This window comes from Alosa pseudoharengus, unplaced genomic scaffold (genome assembly GCF_046254945.1).
Source record: "Alosa pseudoharengus isolate Yale_2024_CS ecotype anadromous, Long Island Sound unplaced genomic scaffold, YU_APseudo_1.1 YU_APseudo_1.1_scf_23, whole genome shotgun sequence".
NCBI lineage: Eukaryota > Metazoa > Chordata > Actinopteri > Clupeiformes > Clupeidae > Alosa > Alosa pseudoharengus.
Window position 1 is genome coordinate 27,604,233 of NW_027468685.1, and position 18,505 is coordinate 27,622,737.

At 40.6% G+C, this 18,505-nt stretch overlaps 2 protein-coding genes across 2 annotated transcripts; one reads left to right on the plus strand and one right to left on the minus strand.

The window, feature by feature from the left end:
- Positions 1 to 12,340: 12,340 nt before the first annotated feature.
- Positions 12,341 to 15,716, minus strand: rpl15 (ribosomal protein L15). Its single transcript, XM_076302204.1, has 4 exons — positions 15,640 to 15,716; positions 14,752 to 14,933; positions 14,252 to 14,388; positions 12,341 to 12,707 (listed from the first exon to the last, which is right to left on the minus strand). Exons 2-4 carry the CDS (start codon positions 14,921 to 14,923, stop codon positions 12,402 to 12,404), a joined length of 615 nt encoding a protein of 204 aa, XP_076158319.1. The 5' UTR covers positions 14,924 to 14,933; positions 15,640 to 15,716; the 3' UTR covers positions 12,341 to 12,401.
- A 352-nt stretch (positions 15,717 to 16,068) lies between these two features.
- Positions 16,069 to 18,311, plus strand: nkiras1 (NFKB inhibitor interacting Ras-like 1). The gene is made up of 4 exons (XM_076302207.1): positions 16,069 to 16,317; positions 16,673 to 16,786; positions 16,974 to 17,215; positions 17,382 to 18,311. The coding sequence occupies exons 2-4, from the start codon at positions 16,693 to 16,695 to the stop codon at positions 17,622 to 17,624; spliced, it is 579 nt and encodes a 192-aa protein (XP_076158322.1). The 5' UTR covers positions 16,069 to 16,317; positions 16,673 to 16,692; the 3' UTR covers positions 17,625 to 18,311.
- Positions 18,312 to 18,505: the final 194 nt, after the last annotated feature.

Below are 18,505 nucleotides of genomic sequence, written 5' to 3' on the forward strand. Positions count from 1 at the left end.
GTTTAATCAGGATGGCCCAAGGGCTCAAACAGACCAACCCTCTTCTCTCCCACTTCCTCACTTGTCCATGCCGGTAATTCTCCAAGGTTGGTGGTCATTCTGCTTGGCCTCCAATTTCAATCCCACTGCTAAAAATATTTTGTGCTCAAAAGAGTGCAGTGTGGAGGAGATAATAAGGTATTGTAACTGGGACTATTTTAAAGAGGTGGACACATTCTCACTAAGAGGGTCATCGTGACATAGCAGAGAGATGGGTGGAAAAGGGGGTTTGAGGGAGTTTAATGGAAAAGTCTAAATTTAAACGTGTTCTGTGTGAACCATGTTGGGTGGACCTGGTAAAGAAAATGTTTATTATAGTGTGTGTGTGGGGGGTGGGGGTGGGGGGGGCATGCCCCAGTGACCCTGGCCTTGGAAGATTTCACCAACACACCCAGCAACAGGTGAAGGACAACTCTTTCGAGAGAAACCAAATGAGGGTTTCTGAGTCATGCTGAAATGAAATAATTGCTAAAGAAGAGAGACTGCTCTGACAGCAGTGGTGCCAAAACCAACCACAGTATACAGATTGGGTTTAGTACATCCACAAGGATCTGTTACATAAACTGTTTTCCAAGCCAAATGGCAGAGTTCCCTCAGGGAAGGCTGTTGGATGGTGATTGGACATTATTGGTGGTTATGGTTATGGTTATTATGGAGATAAAAGGAAATAAAGGGAAACTACGGATAAGAAGCACGAGTGAAGGAATTTGGTGTAAAAATAGGTGCACCCTGGCAATGGTTTATTACACTAAGGGAGAAAGGTTATAGCTGGTCCCACCCCACTGAAATTGGACAGAGAGCCCATATTGTATTGTCACAAAAACAGTACCACCTGATCAGGGATGTAGTGGTAAAATAAAAGGTGGGTAAACTATGAATTATGTGATCTCGGTGAGGTGGACTGCGCCATGCGGTATCGGATTTTTTAAAAAAGGCATTCAGAACATATTTGAAGATGGTCGAGGTTATTGTCCAATGTTTATAACTGTGGTATTAAATGGTTCCTAGAGTGTTGATGAGTGTACATATTGTGAATGTGGATAATTGTGATTTTTGCAAGTGGTGAATAAACTCTTTTGAGAGGTGGATAAACTCTAATAAGAGGTGGATAAACTCTATTTCTAAAATTTCAGAGGTGGATAAACTGCGTTTACTTACGTTTAGCCTCCACTACATCCCTGCACCTGATACATCATAACGTTAAATAAAATATTCCCTACATTGACCAATTGACCATAAGCTAGATAATTTAAAGACAAGCTGCAAGGTCAATGTCATTCTTTATTTCTTGTATAAATGTCTGGATGTATAGGTGTCTTTGTCTCGTCACATCTCCATCTCCACAGCGATGCAAAAAGAGTCAAGGCCAAATTAATTTTTTGTCTGTCTTTTTGTCCCTCTCCATGGCAGATATCAGTAATAAAAGAAGAGCCCAAGGTGAAGTTACACAAAGCAGCTTTGGCATAGAGTTTGTTAGCTTAGAGAAGGCTTGATAGACACTATGTATTTCAAATTAACTTCCCAGGACAATGCTGCATGCAGACAAATACTATGACTAAATTCACAAAGAATACCGTTTCAACAAATATAAAAGATAAGGCATTTATAGGGTTGCACCACCCTTCATTGGACTCATTTCAGAATGGCCAAAACAAGCTGCATGACTATCCAGATATATAGGCCAATTGGTCCCTGAGACTGACTTTAAGGACTCTTTTTTAAATGAGTGCTGCGTCACTTCTTTGACCCAGATCAGAACATCTTCCGTGTGTGCTCATGTGTGCACAATGCAACATCAATTATCTCCTCATCTGCAATCAAGTTTGACAAATAAAGTATGAAGCAACAAAACAAGATCCTTGGCTGACATCCAAGACATCTATCTGACCTAGTTGTTACTTATTAAAAGTGTTCAGTCATGAAGTAAATGCAACAATTTATAAAGGTAACCATGCATAAAAGAAGTCAGAAGAAAAACTCACCACATTTTTTAACACATCCATACTGCTTTTTCCACAAACGTCTTCCATAATTTGGAGCAATACTGTATTATAAGTCAAGTGCTGTATATGGCATAGCGAGGAAGTTAGGGTAGAATGGAGCTACAACCTTTCTACAAGGCCGTAGTCATGATGTCAACATTGGGGGGGACCAAATCTGTGGTGGGGTCTGAGGGACCCCCAAACAGAATTTCAATACATTTCCTACCATGCAAAAATATTATTAAAAATCACAAACAAGTCGTTTTGTGAAAAGAGAAGGGTGGAGAAGAAGCAACTTCACTGGTCCATCCTAAATATCTTATGATAACCTCTATATTACACAGAATGTGGTTCTTTGACTTATTACTTACACCTGAAGCCTTAGACTCATAGGTTTGGAGCCTATTAAGATTTTGTCTTTTAATTTAGATTTTATTATGCTGGCGGCTTATCACACAATTTTAACGTAGTTTGAAAGGGACAGGATTCAGAATAGGCTACTAAGACAGGCCCCTCTTCTGTCTGACTCATCTCATGTTACTGTACCCCTGTATGCATTATAGACTGGCTTCTGACATAAATTACGTTTTGTGCCAACATGTAGAAACACTAGGCCTACTACAGCCTTTAATTGGTGAATGGAGGTGCAAATTCCTTTCTTTGGTTATTGTCCGCGATTCACATTAACTGTAGGCTATCACGTATTGTAAACGTCACATTTGATCACGTTTTGCCTGAATGGATGCGCGATTGAGTGCATCTAAATAATATGCAAGATGCAACAATCATTTCTAAGAGGCCTATACACATGGTAATTTCTGGCATTACTACTAGCATATGAATGCATTATTTATGTTGAAAGATGTGAAAGAAATGACACAGGCTTGCACAAATTCATCATTTAAAATAAAACGTTTCACTTTCGCTATCATTGCGAGAATATAGGCTACAATATGGAAAATGTTCCCTTTCAGTCTGATCGGCTCCAAACATGTATGGGATTTCCTTAGCCTGTGCTACACCTTTCCAAGAAGTTTTGTGAAAATTGTAACGGGTATCTTTTGCGATATTGTTGACAGCCCTACCTCACCGCAGTAGGGTGCAGTAAATGGAAGCCTTTGATAGCGCACGCCACTAACGAAAAACGGAAAATCACCAGGACAAACCACTCAAGGGTGTAGGCTACTCTGGAACCATAGGTCACTAATTTGTGCGTTATTTACGTTTGATTACATTTCAGATAGGCTACGTGTTGGTTTCCTGTAGGCCTAGTATAGCGCTTTATTCTTTCTTTATTTTTCTATGTCCGAATATTGGGGGGGACATTTTGGTCATATTTGAATATTGGGGGGGACACGTCCCCCTCAATATCTATGGTGACTACGGCCTTGCCTTTCTAACATTTACTCCTGCGCTATAGCGAACTGGCAGGCAAACTGTTTTTCAGCTGTTTGTTTGTGTGTGCATTCATGTATGCGTGGTTCCATGACCTGTAATGGCACAGTGTGCATGATATCACCCTATAGGGGGTTGAAGGATCTTCCTCAAACATTGCATTAATCCCTTCAAGGGCTACATGGACTGATTTTGGAAATCAAAGTTGTGGGGTCAAAGGTCAAGGTCAAAGGACATCCTGCATGTTGTATACAGTGTTTGTGTGATGTTCATCAAACCTTGCACAGTTGTGCATTTACAAACTTTGATGGACTATTTACTACTCTATCTTGTGGGATCAACTTACACTTTTAACATGCTTTCAATCTTCACCAGTCATCATCAATCATTGCGTGACTTCTTTTAACCATTTACATTTTCCCCCCTCTCATAACACAGTCTTGGACATGTTTTTCTGCCTACAAGGCCAGCATTCCAAGGTTCTTCCCTGCTGATGGTCAGACTGGTGTTTGGGTTTAAATAAACAAAAACAAAACTGCTAGCTGAAAATTTGTGATGCGTCCAAGTCTCAAATGAGAGATTCTGATGTTCTTATCCACCGGCACAGTTGCACAATGCACCAGGGCCTCCTGCGTCTGCGGTGCATTCTGGAAAGGATGCATGCATGGAGTACTTTCCATAAGATCATCTCTCAATGCAAATCAAACCAGCTATTAGGCTAACTGAAATAAAACCATGCCAATCTCTAGGTATGGTGAAGGGTATGTGATGATGTGGGGCTATTTTAATTTCAAAAGCCAAGGGAACTTTATCAGAATGCATAATATCCTGGATACACAAGTACAAGAAACACATTCAAACTTTATGACCACCAAAGGTTGGGTCACCACTTTCTTTCGCCTCTGATACTGATGGCCTACTAGTAAATATGGCAATTTGATTTGGGATAGCACTTTTTACTAAATTTTACTAGGGGTGCCAATAGTTGGTGCTCGTTCTATTTGTAACAATCGTCTTAACTCACAGGCTGCTCATCAACGGTGGTAGGCCTGACTCTCCTCCCAACTTTATACACTTAGTGGGATCAACATGGGCGGCAGCTGCAAAGCCACATCTCCTCATTTCTCTGCAACATAAATATTTAAAACAAACCATAGATAAATACTCTAAAATGGATTAAGTTAGAACAAGATGGCTTGTAGCAGGGGCTCTTTTTTACAAAATCAAACCATTTTTAAATTAAATACATGCTGGATAAGTTGTTGTGATTGGTCGATGGTGATTTTGGAAATCATTGTGAATTAGAGGATGACCAGACGGAACTGCAGTGCAAATTCAAATCCCCTCACAGCTTCGGCTAACGTTTAGCAGTGGGAGAGTAGGCTAAATCCAACACTTTGGGAGCAATATCTCTCACTGTGGATCTAACTAGATGTAACGCATAGCGGTACAAAATATGACCGCCGCTAAGTCCTGTACATCCATTCCGCGAAAATAAATCATAATATGAATTTGTCTCCATCTTCTACTCCATCCCCCACTCTTGAAACTTTTGTGTATGCTTGTTTGGAATGTGTGCAGGCCGCACACAAGTAGCCTACATGGCGCTGCAAAGGTGAATAGATTTGTAGCACTTGCCAAAAAATTTGTAGCATTGTTATAAAACCTTTAAAATCTCTAAACAATCACAAGTAGGGCAGTGCATCACAGTCCATCGATTGCAACTGGATTGATGAAAGGTACACCTGTAGGCTACATTGTATTTGGGAAAAGCAGAAGTATAGCAGCATAATGTATTTATTTATTTATTATTAAACAAAACAATCCCTGTCAGTTCCATGCAGTTTTCAACAGTTATCAAGAAGAGAGGTCATGTCATGGATTTTTGTGAATATTTCTTCTTCTACATATGCATAAGTTTAGTCATCTAGTTCAGTGTTTTTCAACCACTGTGCCGGGGCACACTAGTGTGCCGTGAGAGATCATCAGGTGTGCCGCAGAAAATTACCCAAATGTCACTCACTGGTCCAGAAAAGCAACTGTTGCATCAAAGAATTTATAACCACATGCTCTCATTGATTGTATGATTGCACTATTTGTGGTATGCAGGCATTGTACAACAGGGGCCCCGTATCCAGTATTCACAGAATCATCACATATCCAGTTTATAACAACAATTAAATTAGATATAGTCACCTACAAATGAAACAGAGGGCGCTTGTTTTATTGAGCAGGTCTTGCATAGAAGCCATAATAAGGCCATATCTGTGTATTATTTGAAATGTTAGGCTATGGTATGTTTATTTTTTCTTCATGTTAGTGTGCCGTGGGACATTTTAAGTGTGTGCTGTGGCACAAAAAAGGTTGAAAAACACTGATCTATTTCATATGATATTCAGCTTTATTGTCAAAGCACAAATGAAATACCAGTAGTCTAAAACAAAATGCAGTTTTACCCAGTGGTGCAAATAACTGACATGTCCAAAGGGTCTTCATGAAATGCGTTGCTAGACTGTTCATACACATTTTAACGGGCCAAGTTGAAGAGCTACTCTCCGTTATTGTTCGTGCAAATAATAGGCTGATTCATGTTCCCTTGCATTTTGCAACTAGTCTGGCTCGCCAGACCAAGCTCAATCTTTTAAGAAATCGAAAAAGAAATCGCCGGCAGATCAGGCTGAGTTTACCCAGCCTATAGTCCATGGTTGGCGCCCGATAGAAATATTGTTTAATTTTGCGATTGAGATATCCACGCACTGGCGCACCCCCTGCGACGTGTTCGCCCCCGGTTTCAGAGCTATTCTAAATGCAAAAATGCATAGAGGGAGTTATGACAAAACCGTGACTGTTACAAACTATAAGCTATATAAGGTAGGCACACAACATAAATTGTGCCACCTCTTGGCGAAAAGTAGTTTTGCACAGGGATGGATTACTGCACGGGCCTACCGGGCCCAGGCCCAGGGGCCCAAGGGGTCAGGGGGCCCTGAAGCCCAAGCCTTTGCATGGTATCATTGCCTCAATATCAACAAATCAGGATGTAGGCTATGAATTCATGAATTGAATTTAGTATTGGCCATCCCCAAAATGCACCAGAATACAGGAAATCACATCAAACAAATTAAAAATGTTCTGGGAGAGGACCCCCAAACACCCCCTCCCACACATACAACAATTAGTGGGGGGCCCTTAATACATCTGGGCCCAGGGGCCCGAAAGTTCATAATCCGCCCATGGTTTTGCATATCAGTAGTAATACATTTCACGCAGCTGTGTGAATCACGGAAAGCGACACTTCTAAATGGAACCCAACACATTGTACAGTAGCTCTAAAGCAGCCAAAATGAAAGCGTTATCATTGTTTGGATACTTCACACACACATGCTTTTTAACCGCATAGACTACAACTACCAAGCTGGAATCAAAGCACATCGACTCCCCTCTCACACCCTAAACACGCACTTCGAACAAACAAAAAGCGTCTCAGTCTCACGGTATAGCCATAGGCAAAACTGTATCGGACCGGTGTAACGTTGGTAGGCTACTAAATCATCCATCGCAAAGAATGATTTTTGTAGCACGTGCAACAAATATGTGTAGGTAGCCTACAGCCCTGCCACGACCCCTGCCCTGGATACATCTCTCAACGTGCGCTCTAAAACATTTGGTTTAAATGGAGATGTAGATCATGACGGGTGCGTTAAATCTAGCCTACATTGCGGCTACACAAATTATTCACTTTTACAAATGTATGTAGTTTCATTATTTTACCTAGGCTATTGATATAACTTACGATTAACGTAGCCTACCGGTAAACAGTCTGTCCTTGTAGCTAGGATGCAATTCATGAAAATGGTGCACTTCTGGATAAGTTTTTGATTTTTGGCAGGGTGTTAGGTTTTCAAAAATCCATGGATACAAGTTGGGGTGGCCCCCCTAGTGGCAGTTATCCATAAAATCCAAAATGGCCCCCGCCGAAAAGAGAAAAGGTTATACTGTATCTCAGTTTCCTTTAGTCTTAAATTGTTGTAGGCCTATAGCATATTTTCTCTACTTTGTTTGATACAAGGAATCCAATTTTGATATCCCTTCTGCTTATTTTAAGTCCATTTCAATGTAGTATTATAGCCATATTTAGCTCATAAACTGTCAATATCTGAAAAAGTCACATTGAAATACTCAGGTCCCTAGACCCATATTTTTACCTCCAAGGTATGCTTTTTTCTTTGTTGATTGGACAGGTCACTATCACTATAGTGTCAAAAATCATATGTTGGGGGGCGCTGTGGCACAACAGGCTACAGCACTCATACCATATACGGGTCCAAGTGCCCACAGGGACCCAGGTTCGAATCCGACCTGCGGTCATGTCCCGGTCCCACCCCATCTCTCTTCTCCACTTACTTCCTGTCTCACTCTTCACTGTCCTATACAAATAAAGGCAAAAAGCCCCAAAAATATACTTTAAAAAAAAATCATGTTGTGACCAAAAGGACCATTGTTGAGGCCTTAAATAAACACAACTTCAGAACTATGCCACAGTGAAAAGTTATATTAGTTAAGGATCAATATTACATTTTATTCAAATAACACAAACAAAATACACTGCACTCTTTAAATACTTAAACATCAGGTATTATTTAAAGATTTTTGGTTTCACTCTTCATCATTACAGCCTCCCTCACACTTGCACAATGTGGTACAGAAAAGTCCAGCTCAGTGGCACTTACAGTTGCCCATACAGGCAACCACACAGCCACAGTTGAGGAGGAGTGAGCATCCCTTGCTGGCATCTTCCAGATCTGTCCAATATGGCACCCAGACTTTGGTTCTGTCATTCCATTCCCAACCCCACTCACTGGGGTCGGGAATCTCTGGAGTTTTGGAGAGGGACTAACCTGTCTCCGCCAGATGGATTGCTTCGCATTTGCTCTGCATATCCATCTGGGAACTTTCCGTTAGAGAACTTTTGGAAAAGGGGCGAAAATACTGGTTAGCTGATTGGATAAGCATCTGTCTATCCCCACCTATGTTGGTCGGTCCAAATCAACCAGATAAACAAAGCGTTCTTAGTCTAGTGGGGCTACATACAGTACCCATCAAATTTCATGTGCCCCGGTGTTTCGGTGTCCTGGGTATCGTTGACCAAAAATTCAGGAAGTAGATGACGGGAAAAAAAAAAATAAGGTCATATACATGGGGCAATTTTTGGGCAACCACATAACCAGTTTCATGCATTGTGATGGGATGATCATGATGATTTTCCTACTGATGATTAACGTTTTTCAGAAAAGAAACTGTTGCCTAATATCAAAGAGAAGATGCCAGAACCACAATAATGAGGAACATTGCCCAGCACCATTGCTCAAGACGTTGTATCATCAGCTTAAATCTGCACTGATGTCAAATATCTGACACAGAAAGTTTGTGATTGGTTGATTCATGAAAGGCCAACACATCTCTTACTGTTACTCTTGATGGAAGGTATGTGTCCATTCATCTATTTGTCTGCCTGTCTCTCAAGTCCTTTTAAAACACAATCACTGAATTTATTACCAGGGCAATTACACTTATCAGTAATATCAAATATCAATAATGACAATATAATAATAATAATAATAAACATTAATAAGTCATGTTATTTAATTGTGTTTTTCAGATAATATAAATAAAAGTGCAGTTGTGTTGTTTTGAGTAAATAACACATTTTTCTGCTGGCGCCACTGGCGAACCCATAACCCATAACCCATGTAGTTAAAAAGTCCATGCATTTGTTAAATATACACACCTGACAGTTCATATTTTAAAACTGGTGATAAAATAAGAAAATCATGATAAAACAACAGAAAACTCAAAACTGTTCAAGAGGTTCACATAAGCACCACTGTACTGTAAGTCTTTACACCCCTCTTGAAAGATCTAAAACTCACAGGAACACAGAACATAGGCAACTCATTCCACAAACGAGAAACCAGAGGAAAAAATTTACATTATAGTGTGAGAGTGCATGCAGTTCCTGGAGGATGAAGGAATGTATACCATTGACTGTCCCCCACACACTCCCCTGACTTAAATCCATTGGAACATCTCTGGGACATTATGTTTTGGTCCATCCAACACTGCCAGGTTGCATCACTGTCAAGGAGCTCATGGCCCTGTCCACATCTGAGCAGATGCCTCAGGACACCATCCGCCGCCTCATTAGGAGCATGACCCAATGTCGTCAAGCATGTGGGGGCCAGTACCATTTTGGGTTGCTGCGATGAAATTTAGGCAAAATGGACTAGCCCGCAGATACAACACCAGCTTCTGTTAGTAATCAAGCAGATCATGTCTGTGACTGTATAGTTCTCTAAAATGTTTGTAGCTGCTCTATATAAATATTTGTTTTCAAATTTGAAGCTTGACTGATGCCTGAGATCAAGCATAGTGCATGAGAACTCTGAGCCCTGAGATGGATTCTTCAAGGAACTTTCAGGTTTTTACGTGCTGGCCTCCATCCACTTGCTATTCTCACTTCTCCCCCAGACAGAGGGGTGTCGTGTTAACAGGGTAACAACTTCACCTGTGTGTACCTGTTGAATTGCACTCATGAGGTGTTCTGATTAAAGGTGTTGATTGAGACTTGATGAACTAAATATAGAAGTGGCAATGGCTTGTAAACTGAAGACACTTATGTTATGATGCAACATGTTGAGTTTTGCTCATGTTTGACTACCTGAAATAAAACACGCTGAAATTACTCCACGGTCATCTTAAGCTTATTTCTTATTTCTTGCACTGTGTGCAAATGTGTGTGTGCTAAACATGCAGAATATATATTGCACTGGCTGATTTTACTATGACCTGAAGTCAAATCTTTGAGATGATTCATGTATTTACATTTTTGTAGAATGCCATTTAAAAGTTTTGGGTTGCTTAGAAATGTCCCTTAGGCTACACTCCATTATAGACAGCATAGGCCTACTAGCTGACTTCTCTTTACATGGTTCCTGCAAAGGTTGGAGCTGTGCTTTGAGTTGTCCTTTTTGGAGGAAACTGCATCCAATCAAGTGCCATCCACAGGGTGTGATAGCATTCATTGCCATCTTTCTTCATGTTTCCTATAGCCTGGAGGCCAGCCCGAATTTACCCTGCCCCGCCCTCAAATTCTGAATAGAGTTGAGTCCAAAACACCCCCAGATCATCACATTTCCACCTTTCTTGATGGATGGAGTCATAGGCTACACTCCTCCAGCAATGGTCTTTGTCTAACAAATGTTCTTCTTTGCCATCTGATCAGATTAGATTTCTCTAGTCTTACTCTGTCAACAATCAGTTTTGTTGGCCATTTTCATTGGTCAGTCTAAGGGGGTTCTTCTTTACACCTTTATCTAGGTCAGCAACTGAGGCCACCTGTTCTGTTGATATTGACACTGATGTTTATGTTTGTTGGTACTATATTACAAAGCTGCCAGTTAGGGTTTTTGTCTCCTACAAACAGAAGTGATGGCTGTCAATCAACCCTATGGTCCACTCTTGAACTTTGTTTAGAAAACATAATTTCTCAGAATGATATCTTTCAGAATACAGTTCTTTGTTTCTGGCCATTTGATAGCTGATACCTTAGTCACCAAACTCATCTAAGCCAGTTGTATTGCTTTTTTAATCATGAAATCAGTTTTCATCTATGCAAACATAATTGCAAAATAGTTTTCCAATGATCAGTTATCCTTTTAAAACGTTTCACTTGGATTAGCAAATACAATTTGCCATTGGGACACAGAAAAGATAGTTGCTGATAAGTCTCTCTACACTTAGAAGTAGAATATGGCATTAAAAATCAGGCATGTGCTACAACGGTCACTTACATCAGCAATGTTTACACTGCTTCTCTGATTCATCTGGTGTTCTTTCAACGGAAAAAAATATTTTTACCCTCAAAAACAAGGAAATACAAAAGCCGGTAGCTTATAGCATTGACTATATAAAGATACAAAGGAGCACACAGCATTGACAGATTACTCCAATTCAGGAAATGTGTGTATTTCAAACACTAACTTGTGTATAGACCTACTTGAATTCATATAACTCTTTATTTATCTATATTCAAAGTCAGTCTATAATCCATCATAAAACCACTGCAAATTTAAGACCCTGGCCTCCTTTCAGAGGCTTTATGAATGTGTAACAGGGCTGTATTTTGTTCATTTGGATAGTCCTGTCCATGTTGCCTTTAACCTGAACAGATTCATCTCTTATATATTTTTATATTTATTTTATGTTCACTACTACTACTATTATAGGCCTGAAAGGCCATGTTCTGTCTTACTAGAGCCTATTAAAAAGTCTTAGGACACACATTCCAGGATAAACACACAATGCTCATCTATATTTATGAATGTAGTCGCATGAATAAAGGGGCAATTACTCTAAAAACGTGCGCATGTCCACCAACACTGCAACAGCCACGAGTTCAGGCAACATGCAAAAGATGCAGAGAGCTACACTGAGATTTGAGCACAACACCAGAGCTACTGGTCATCAATATGAACTACAATACCTCTAGGTTAATCAGCTCCTTGGAGACATAATCCTTCAGAACCCCATCAAGTTATCAATTGTACTCTTAGGGGTGGCGTGCTTATGAAATCAATTTTACCCACATAAGGTTAACAGGGTTGAGGGATCACAAATAGTCCTAGTATACGACAGCTACTATACGACTGAAAACTGTAGGAGTGCACACCTTACCTAACATTAATCCAGCTTCCTGCACCTGCCTTCAGCCTATTCCCAGACTTAAACCTCCATTGATAAAATGCTTTATTATGTGACTGCTTTCAGTCAAACATTAGGCTTAGTCCATGTATGGGGAAAACTGAATCATTATGTCCAAATGCTAACAAAGACAAACTAACAAAGCCAGAAGAGGAGACTGGAAGGACCACCATAAAAAGGTTTCTTTTATTTTGGCTAAATGTACAGACACAGCTAGCGTGCCCCTTAGCGGTAGCGGTGCAGCTGCAGGGTGTTGCGTCTTCTCCAGGCGGCACGGCGAGAGCCTCCGATGGTGTGGTGGAACTTGTGGCCCTTGCCCAGGCCACGGCTCTTCTTGCCCGCCGACGTCAGCCCGCGCATCTCCCTGTGCTTGTGCACCGCCTTGGTGATCCATTGGGTGTCGGGGTTGCGTCTGATGGCCTTGTGCATGGGGTCGACCAGGATCACCTCGAAGAATTTGTACGTGGAGTCTTCACCCACCCAGTAAGAACTCAGCACCCGGAGGCCTCCGCAATGACGACCAGCACGCTCCTGCAGAGTAAAGAGTTAAACGTCCTGTTAGTCGTCTCCGTTTAGGATACAAAACCACACAACTTCTTAACAAGGTATACTAAAAGCTTGAACATGCTACAGCACCTCACTTCAGAGTGCACTTATTCGTCTATCGCATCTCACTAGAGCAAAGGTATATAAAGGTTGTAGATGAATAAACTAATACCATCCATGCTTATAAAGTCAACCTAGAAGTTTGACATCAAAGGATTCAAACACATCAAGGAGCACCATGCGGTGGACAGCCATCAAACAGTGCCATTCAGTAAATCCCTACTGATGACCATCAATGAGACATCTGTACCACTGAATGAAAGTTCCACACTGGACCAGCAATGAAGACATAGTTGATATTGACCTAGCTCCAGAGGATTCCAGATTCAACATCATCTTTATTATATCTTATTATACGGATATAAAAGTAAAATTCTTGTGTTTGTTGCACACACCATACTATTAGTTTTTTTTTGAGGAGCAGAAAGAGACCAATACACTCACTAAAATCCACATCACATGTGTGATTAGAGTTCACATATCATCCATCGCATATTGTGATAATTCCTCCGCATTATAAGAGCTTACAGCATACCATGTTATGGCATAGATGATCGTTCAGGGTGCAAAATAAGCCTCCACCACTCAGTAGATGCATATAAAAAAGTCTATGCCGGTGAATAAATAACACTAGGTCAGTCGCCATTGGAAGGTTACTGAAATAGGCCTCTGCTCCTTCCCTACTAACTTACACCAGTGTTTTTCAACCTTTTTTGTGCCATGGCACACTTTTGACACTTAAAATGTCCCACGGCACACTAACATCCTGTGTGAAGAAAGGAAAAAATACATACCATAGCCTAAAATTTCAAATAATACAGATATGGCCTTATTATGGCTTCTATGCAAGACCTACTCAATAAAACAAGTGCCCTCTTTCATTTGTAGGTGACTATATCTAATTTAATTGTTGTTATGAACTGGATATGTGATGATTCTGTGAATACTGGATATGGGGCCCCCGTCGTACAATGTCTGCATACCACAAATAGTGATACAATCAATGAGCGCATGTGGTTATAAATTCTTTGATGCAACAGTTGCCTTTCTGGACCAGTGAGTGACATTTGGGTAATTTTCTGCGGCACACCTGATCTCACGGCACACTTGTGTGCCCCGGCACAGTGGTTGAAAAACACTGAGTTACACCACCACACATTGATTACATTTAGCAATTATTTGCCTCACTGTCCACTGTGGTGCTATTTGATTTGTTTGCATCTGAACTATGATTTCAGAGTTTTCTTGACCTGTACAGTAGTCTCAATTCTCATTATTCTGGCATTTTAGGCTTTGCATGCCAATTAACTTAATAGACCAAAAAAAAGCATCCTGTTTAGGGTCACTATTGGGATATAAAATTACCTATATCGGAATGTTATCCGCTGCCTTGATCACACAAATTACACAAGCATCAGACTTGAGGCGTGCACAATTCAAACAAATTACACAAAAGATGCAGAACATACCTCAGCAACGGACTGCAGGCTACGGGCGAACTTGATCTGGTTGACACCGTGGTGTACAGGCTTGCCGTAGGTGGCACCCTTGGGCACGGGGCGCTTGCGGCCACCACGACGCACACGGATACGGTAGACAACGTAGCCTGTAAACGAGCAACATGGAACATGTACAAATATCAGCACTTGCGGTAAAAGATGAGGACTTCATGGAAACTCTTCAGTAACAGTCAATGTGCGATACTTCAATGATTTAATTGTTAAACAGCAAAGTCTATGCATGACATCAAAACAGTGTCTTTAGGTCAAAGGTCAGGAAAGAACACATTTATGTCATTAAGTCAAAGACCACAACCATTAGACATCGACTCAGATCATCTGAAAGAACTTCACCACATATTCATCACCTCCTATAAGCATCTAATAAAGCCAGGTTTGGAGCACCCCAGTGTGTAATGCACCATGCTTCCAACAGACACACATGTGGACAGGATAGAACCTTTACCCACCTTGCTTGGCCTTGTACCCCAAACGGCGGGCCTTGTCGGGTCTGGTGGGTCTAGGAGCACGATGGAGGCTGGAGAGCTGGCGGTACTGCCAGCATCGGACTCGAAGCAGGAAACGCATAACATCGGACTGCTTCTTCCTCCATAACTCCTGCATATACTTGTACGCTCCCATGTTGTATCAGCTACAAAAAAAAAAGGGGGGGGGGGTATTTATTTTCAAAGCAACATACAAAGAATTGTGTACAACAGAAGAATACTGGTACATTACTGCTATATCCACTGTCTATGACACAAACAAACACCATAGGACCTTGTTCTTAAGGTTTATTAGGTGACAATACCGACCACATAATGAAACGGGGGAAGCAACGCGTTATAACTTCGCGACCTTAACACATTAACAAAACACAACTATATGGACTTTAGCAACTAAAACACTACGGTTAGCTACTTGATTCAACTAGCCAGGCCGTCACTCAAGAGAAGCATGCATCATTAGGTCTAGCTGGCTAACCAACTAACTGGGAGATAAACAATGACAAACAAATACTTCTAGCGGATAACCATATTATTTCAAAATGGTGAGTTATGGCTTTATCTCTGTTCCTACAACAAATTCACCCCTGTACTTAAAACCACTGAAATAGAACTATATTCTAAGTAGTAACTGTGCACTACAGACACCTAGCTTGTTACATAGATTCGCACAGCAGAAGCCTAACTGTACATAAACCAACATAACAGACACAAAAACTAAAAAATAATGACTGGATAGATATGCTTATGCATTCCGTTATATGTGTACATAATCTCAGGTCACGATTGTATTATATTGACTACGATTTAACAGCGATTGTATTATCAGAAAAGCTAAAAAATCTCGCTTACATGATGGCGTACCAGCCGGAAAGGAAGGAAAGAAATCCCAGCATGCCTTTTGACAAAGGCGATGACGACTGTTCCTGTTTTGAGTCCTGGGAAATGTAGTAATTATTTTCAATGTGATAAAAATATATATTCATAGAATATATTAATAGATACCGCTTTTGATCTGCCATAGCAATACTGTTAAAATGTTTAAATGTATTATTATGTAATGCTATCCTGAAAGAATAGACATAGGGACATACCCCTTTATAAGTCATTGTAATTGCTTTGCGGGATTAATGAACAAAATAGCACAAGTTAACAGTTTTTTTCTGTGAGAATATATTTAGTTTCTGCCACCCAATGACAGAAAACGATTCGTACCACCAGAGAATTTCTTAAAAAATATTATGGGCTCGCTCCGATCTGACGGATATGACGTCGCCCAATAACAGTGACGGGTTAAGGAAGGAAGGAAAGAAAGAAAGTGACAAATTTGTCATATAACGTTAACGTTTGCTACATCTCGACATTAGGAATATCACATATACGAACATCTTAGTTTCTATGGACTGTATGAGAAATGGCTGAACGGTCAGCTGTCTGAAAACTTCAGCAAGAACTGTCTTCAAGTGACTGCTATCTATCTCCCTGTCGATTGCTCAGGCGATAACGTTAGCTTCCTGGAAAGAAAAAGTGGTAAGTGATCAACATACATTATTTGTTTCAGGTTTGCGTTTAGAGATAGATTGACTCACAAATACGTGTTTAAATGCGATGTTTGCTAACGATTACCCAAAGCCTAAGTTAGCTTCTTTTAGCTAATTAGCCACATAACTGCATACTAGACTAAGGCATTTCCTTATTGACACTATTCTTCATAATTTTTTGTTTAGAATTAGCTTATACCTTGATTAGACTACACCAGGTGACATTTTCATTTTTTTTACATGGTTTCATACATGTAACGTTCACGTAACTCGAAGACAATTATGAAAGTTCTCCTGACGTATAATGTAAACATACGAGTTGTTTGTTTCTGTTTTCTGTCAAGGACATCTACGTTAAATCACAATGGGGAAAGGTTGCAAAGTTGTGGTCTGTGGCTTGGCATCAGTAGGAAAGACTGCCATTCTAGAGCACCTTCTATACGGAAATCATATTGTTGGTGAGTATAATTAAAGACCTGCAGTTTAGTGTTTTTGCTTCATGCTTCACTATACTTTTGATTTTACTATCTGAACTAGCATTCTGGTTATGTGTAAGATAGCTACTTTTAAACGCGATATGTCTACAGATTGCCATTCAAAATTATGCTAATACAAATCAGTTTAACACATTTTTAACCCTGTTAGGCACGGAATCAAACCAAACCCAGGAGGATGTATACGTTGCCTCAGTCGAAACAGACCGTGGCGTGAGAGAGCAGTTGCGTCTATACGACACCAGAGGGCTCCATGATGGTGTTGATTTACCCAAACATTATTTCTCCGTGGCCGATGGGTTTGTGCTAGTGTACAGTGTTGACAGTTTAGAGTCCTTTAAGAAAGTCGATGCTCTGAAGAAGGAAATCGATAAATCCAGGGACAAGAAGGAGGTATACGGCTTTATCATTACTCTATTATTTCCTCTCTGTGTCATTCTGCCTAAGACCCACATATGGGTTCTCTGTAGGTATTATGATGAAGTTGTTGTACATGACAATCAATAGCAATAACAAAATCATGAAAGTGCTTAGTGACCACCCTCTTTTTGGATGGTAGGTGACGGTCATCGTGCTGGGGAACAAGACCGACTTGCGCGAGCGTCGTAAGGTGGAGTCGGACGTGGCGCAGCAGTGGGCACGAGGCGAGAAGGTGAAACTCTGGGAAGTGAGCGTGGCAGAGCGCAGTTCCCTGATCGAGCCCTTTACCACCCTCACCAGCCGCCTGACGCAACCGCAGAGCAAGTCCGCCTTCCCGTTACCCGGTCGCAAGAGCAAGGGTACAACGTCCAACGACATCTAAGCCCAAATGGAAAAACTCCACAAGAGTTATAGAAAAGACCTGGCAGTTGAGACTTTTAGTACTACACACCCTTTGAGCTTGCATAGCCTACTCACAAGACCAAAAGAACATGATGGAAAACCAGGAGTGTAATGAGCTGACGCGGTGGTTGTAGGCCATGATGGGTCATCTTCAGTAGACGGTTATCGATTTTCAGTGTTTCCCTCTTTCAGCAAGACTGTCAGTAGCACTCTGCCAATTATTGATTTACTGTGTCTGGCTATGACATATTTAAATTATGTTGACATTATGTGTGTGAATGACATAAAACAATATTTATTATTTACTCTTTCACCTTAATGTGTAGAATGCACTGGAGTGGTTAAATCAAGCAGTAATTGAGAAAAATTAGGCATTTTATTGAAGACATCAGTATAACAGAATGAGATGCTGTTCATCCTTTGCTGCTTTTGTAACTCAGCACCATATGAAGGTCAAGGAAAGCTGTTATTGACTGCCCACAGGGAGTCCTAATGTACAGCACATTCTGTGATACACAAATGGTCCCTATATTGTTATTGTGGATAAAATGCAAGCTTTACCAGAAGAAAGCTTGCTGCAGAAATGCACACTACATGTAGCATCCATGCTGTTTTCCCTCACATATGGTAATCATAATAAAACACAAAACATGCTTTTTTTTTCACAGCTATGAACCATGGGTCTGTTTTTAGTTATTTATCTGTTGGCAGCCTATTGAAGAGGTTACAATGATCACACAGACTTAATATAAAAATGGTTAGACAGGCTATCACTATGATTTGCTGGTGATGTGTGTGGTTTGAAAGTCTATACAGAAGTTTATAACGGCAGATTTCAGTAAAAGGCAAGAGGCAACAAGA

What these genes read in the sequence shown, in the direction of transcription:
- rpl15 (XM_076302204.1), bottom strand. Translation starts at nt 14,923, where the DNA reads ATGGGAGCGTACAAGTATATGCAGGAGTTATGGAGGAAGAAGCAGTCC. An exon ending in GGGGTACAAGGCCAAGCAAG is followed by an intron (nt 14,389 to 14,751) that starts GTGGGTAAAGGT and finishes GCTCGTTTACAG; the next exon opens with GCTACGTTGTCTACCGTATC. An exon ending in GCCTGCAGTCCGTTGCTGAG is followed by an intron (nt 12,708 to 14,251) that starts GTATGTTCTGCA and finishes TTTACTCTGCAG; the next exon opens with GAGCGTGCTGGTCGTCATTG.
- nkiras1 (XM_076302207.1), top strand. Translation starts at nt 16,693, where the DNA reads ATGGGGAAAGGTTGCAAAGTTGTGGTCTGTGGCTTGGCATCAGTAGGA. An exon ending in ATACGGAAATCATATTGTTG is followed by an intron (nt 16,787 to 16,973) that starts GTGAGTATAATT and finishes TAACCCTGTTAG; the next exon opens with GCACGGAATCAAACCAAACC. An exon ending in AATCCAGGGACAAGAAGGAG is followed by an intron (nt 17,216 to 17,381) that starts GTATACGGCTTT and finishes TTTGGATGGTAG; the next exon opens with GTGACGGTCATCGTGCTGGG.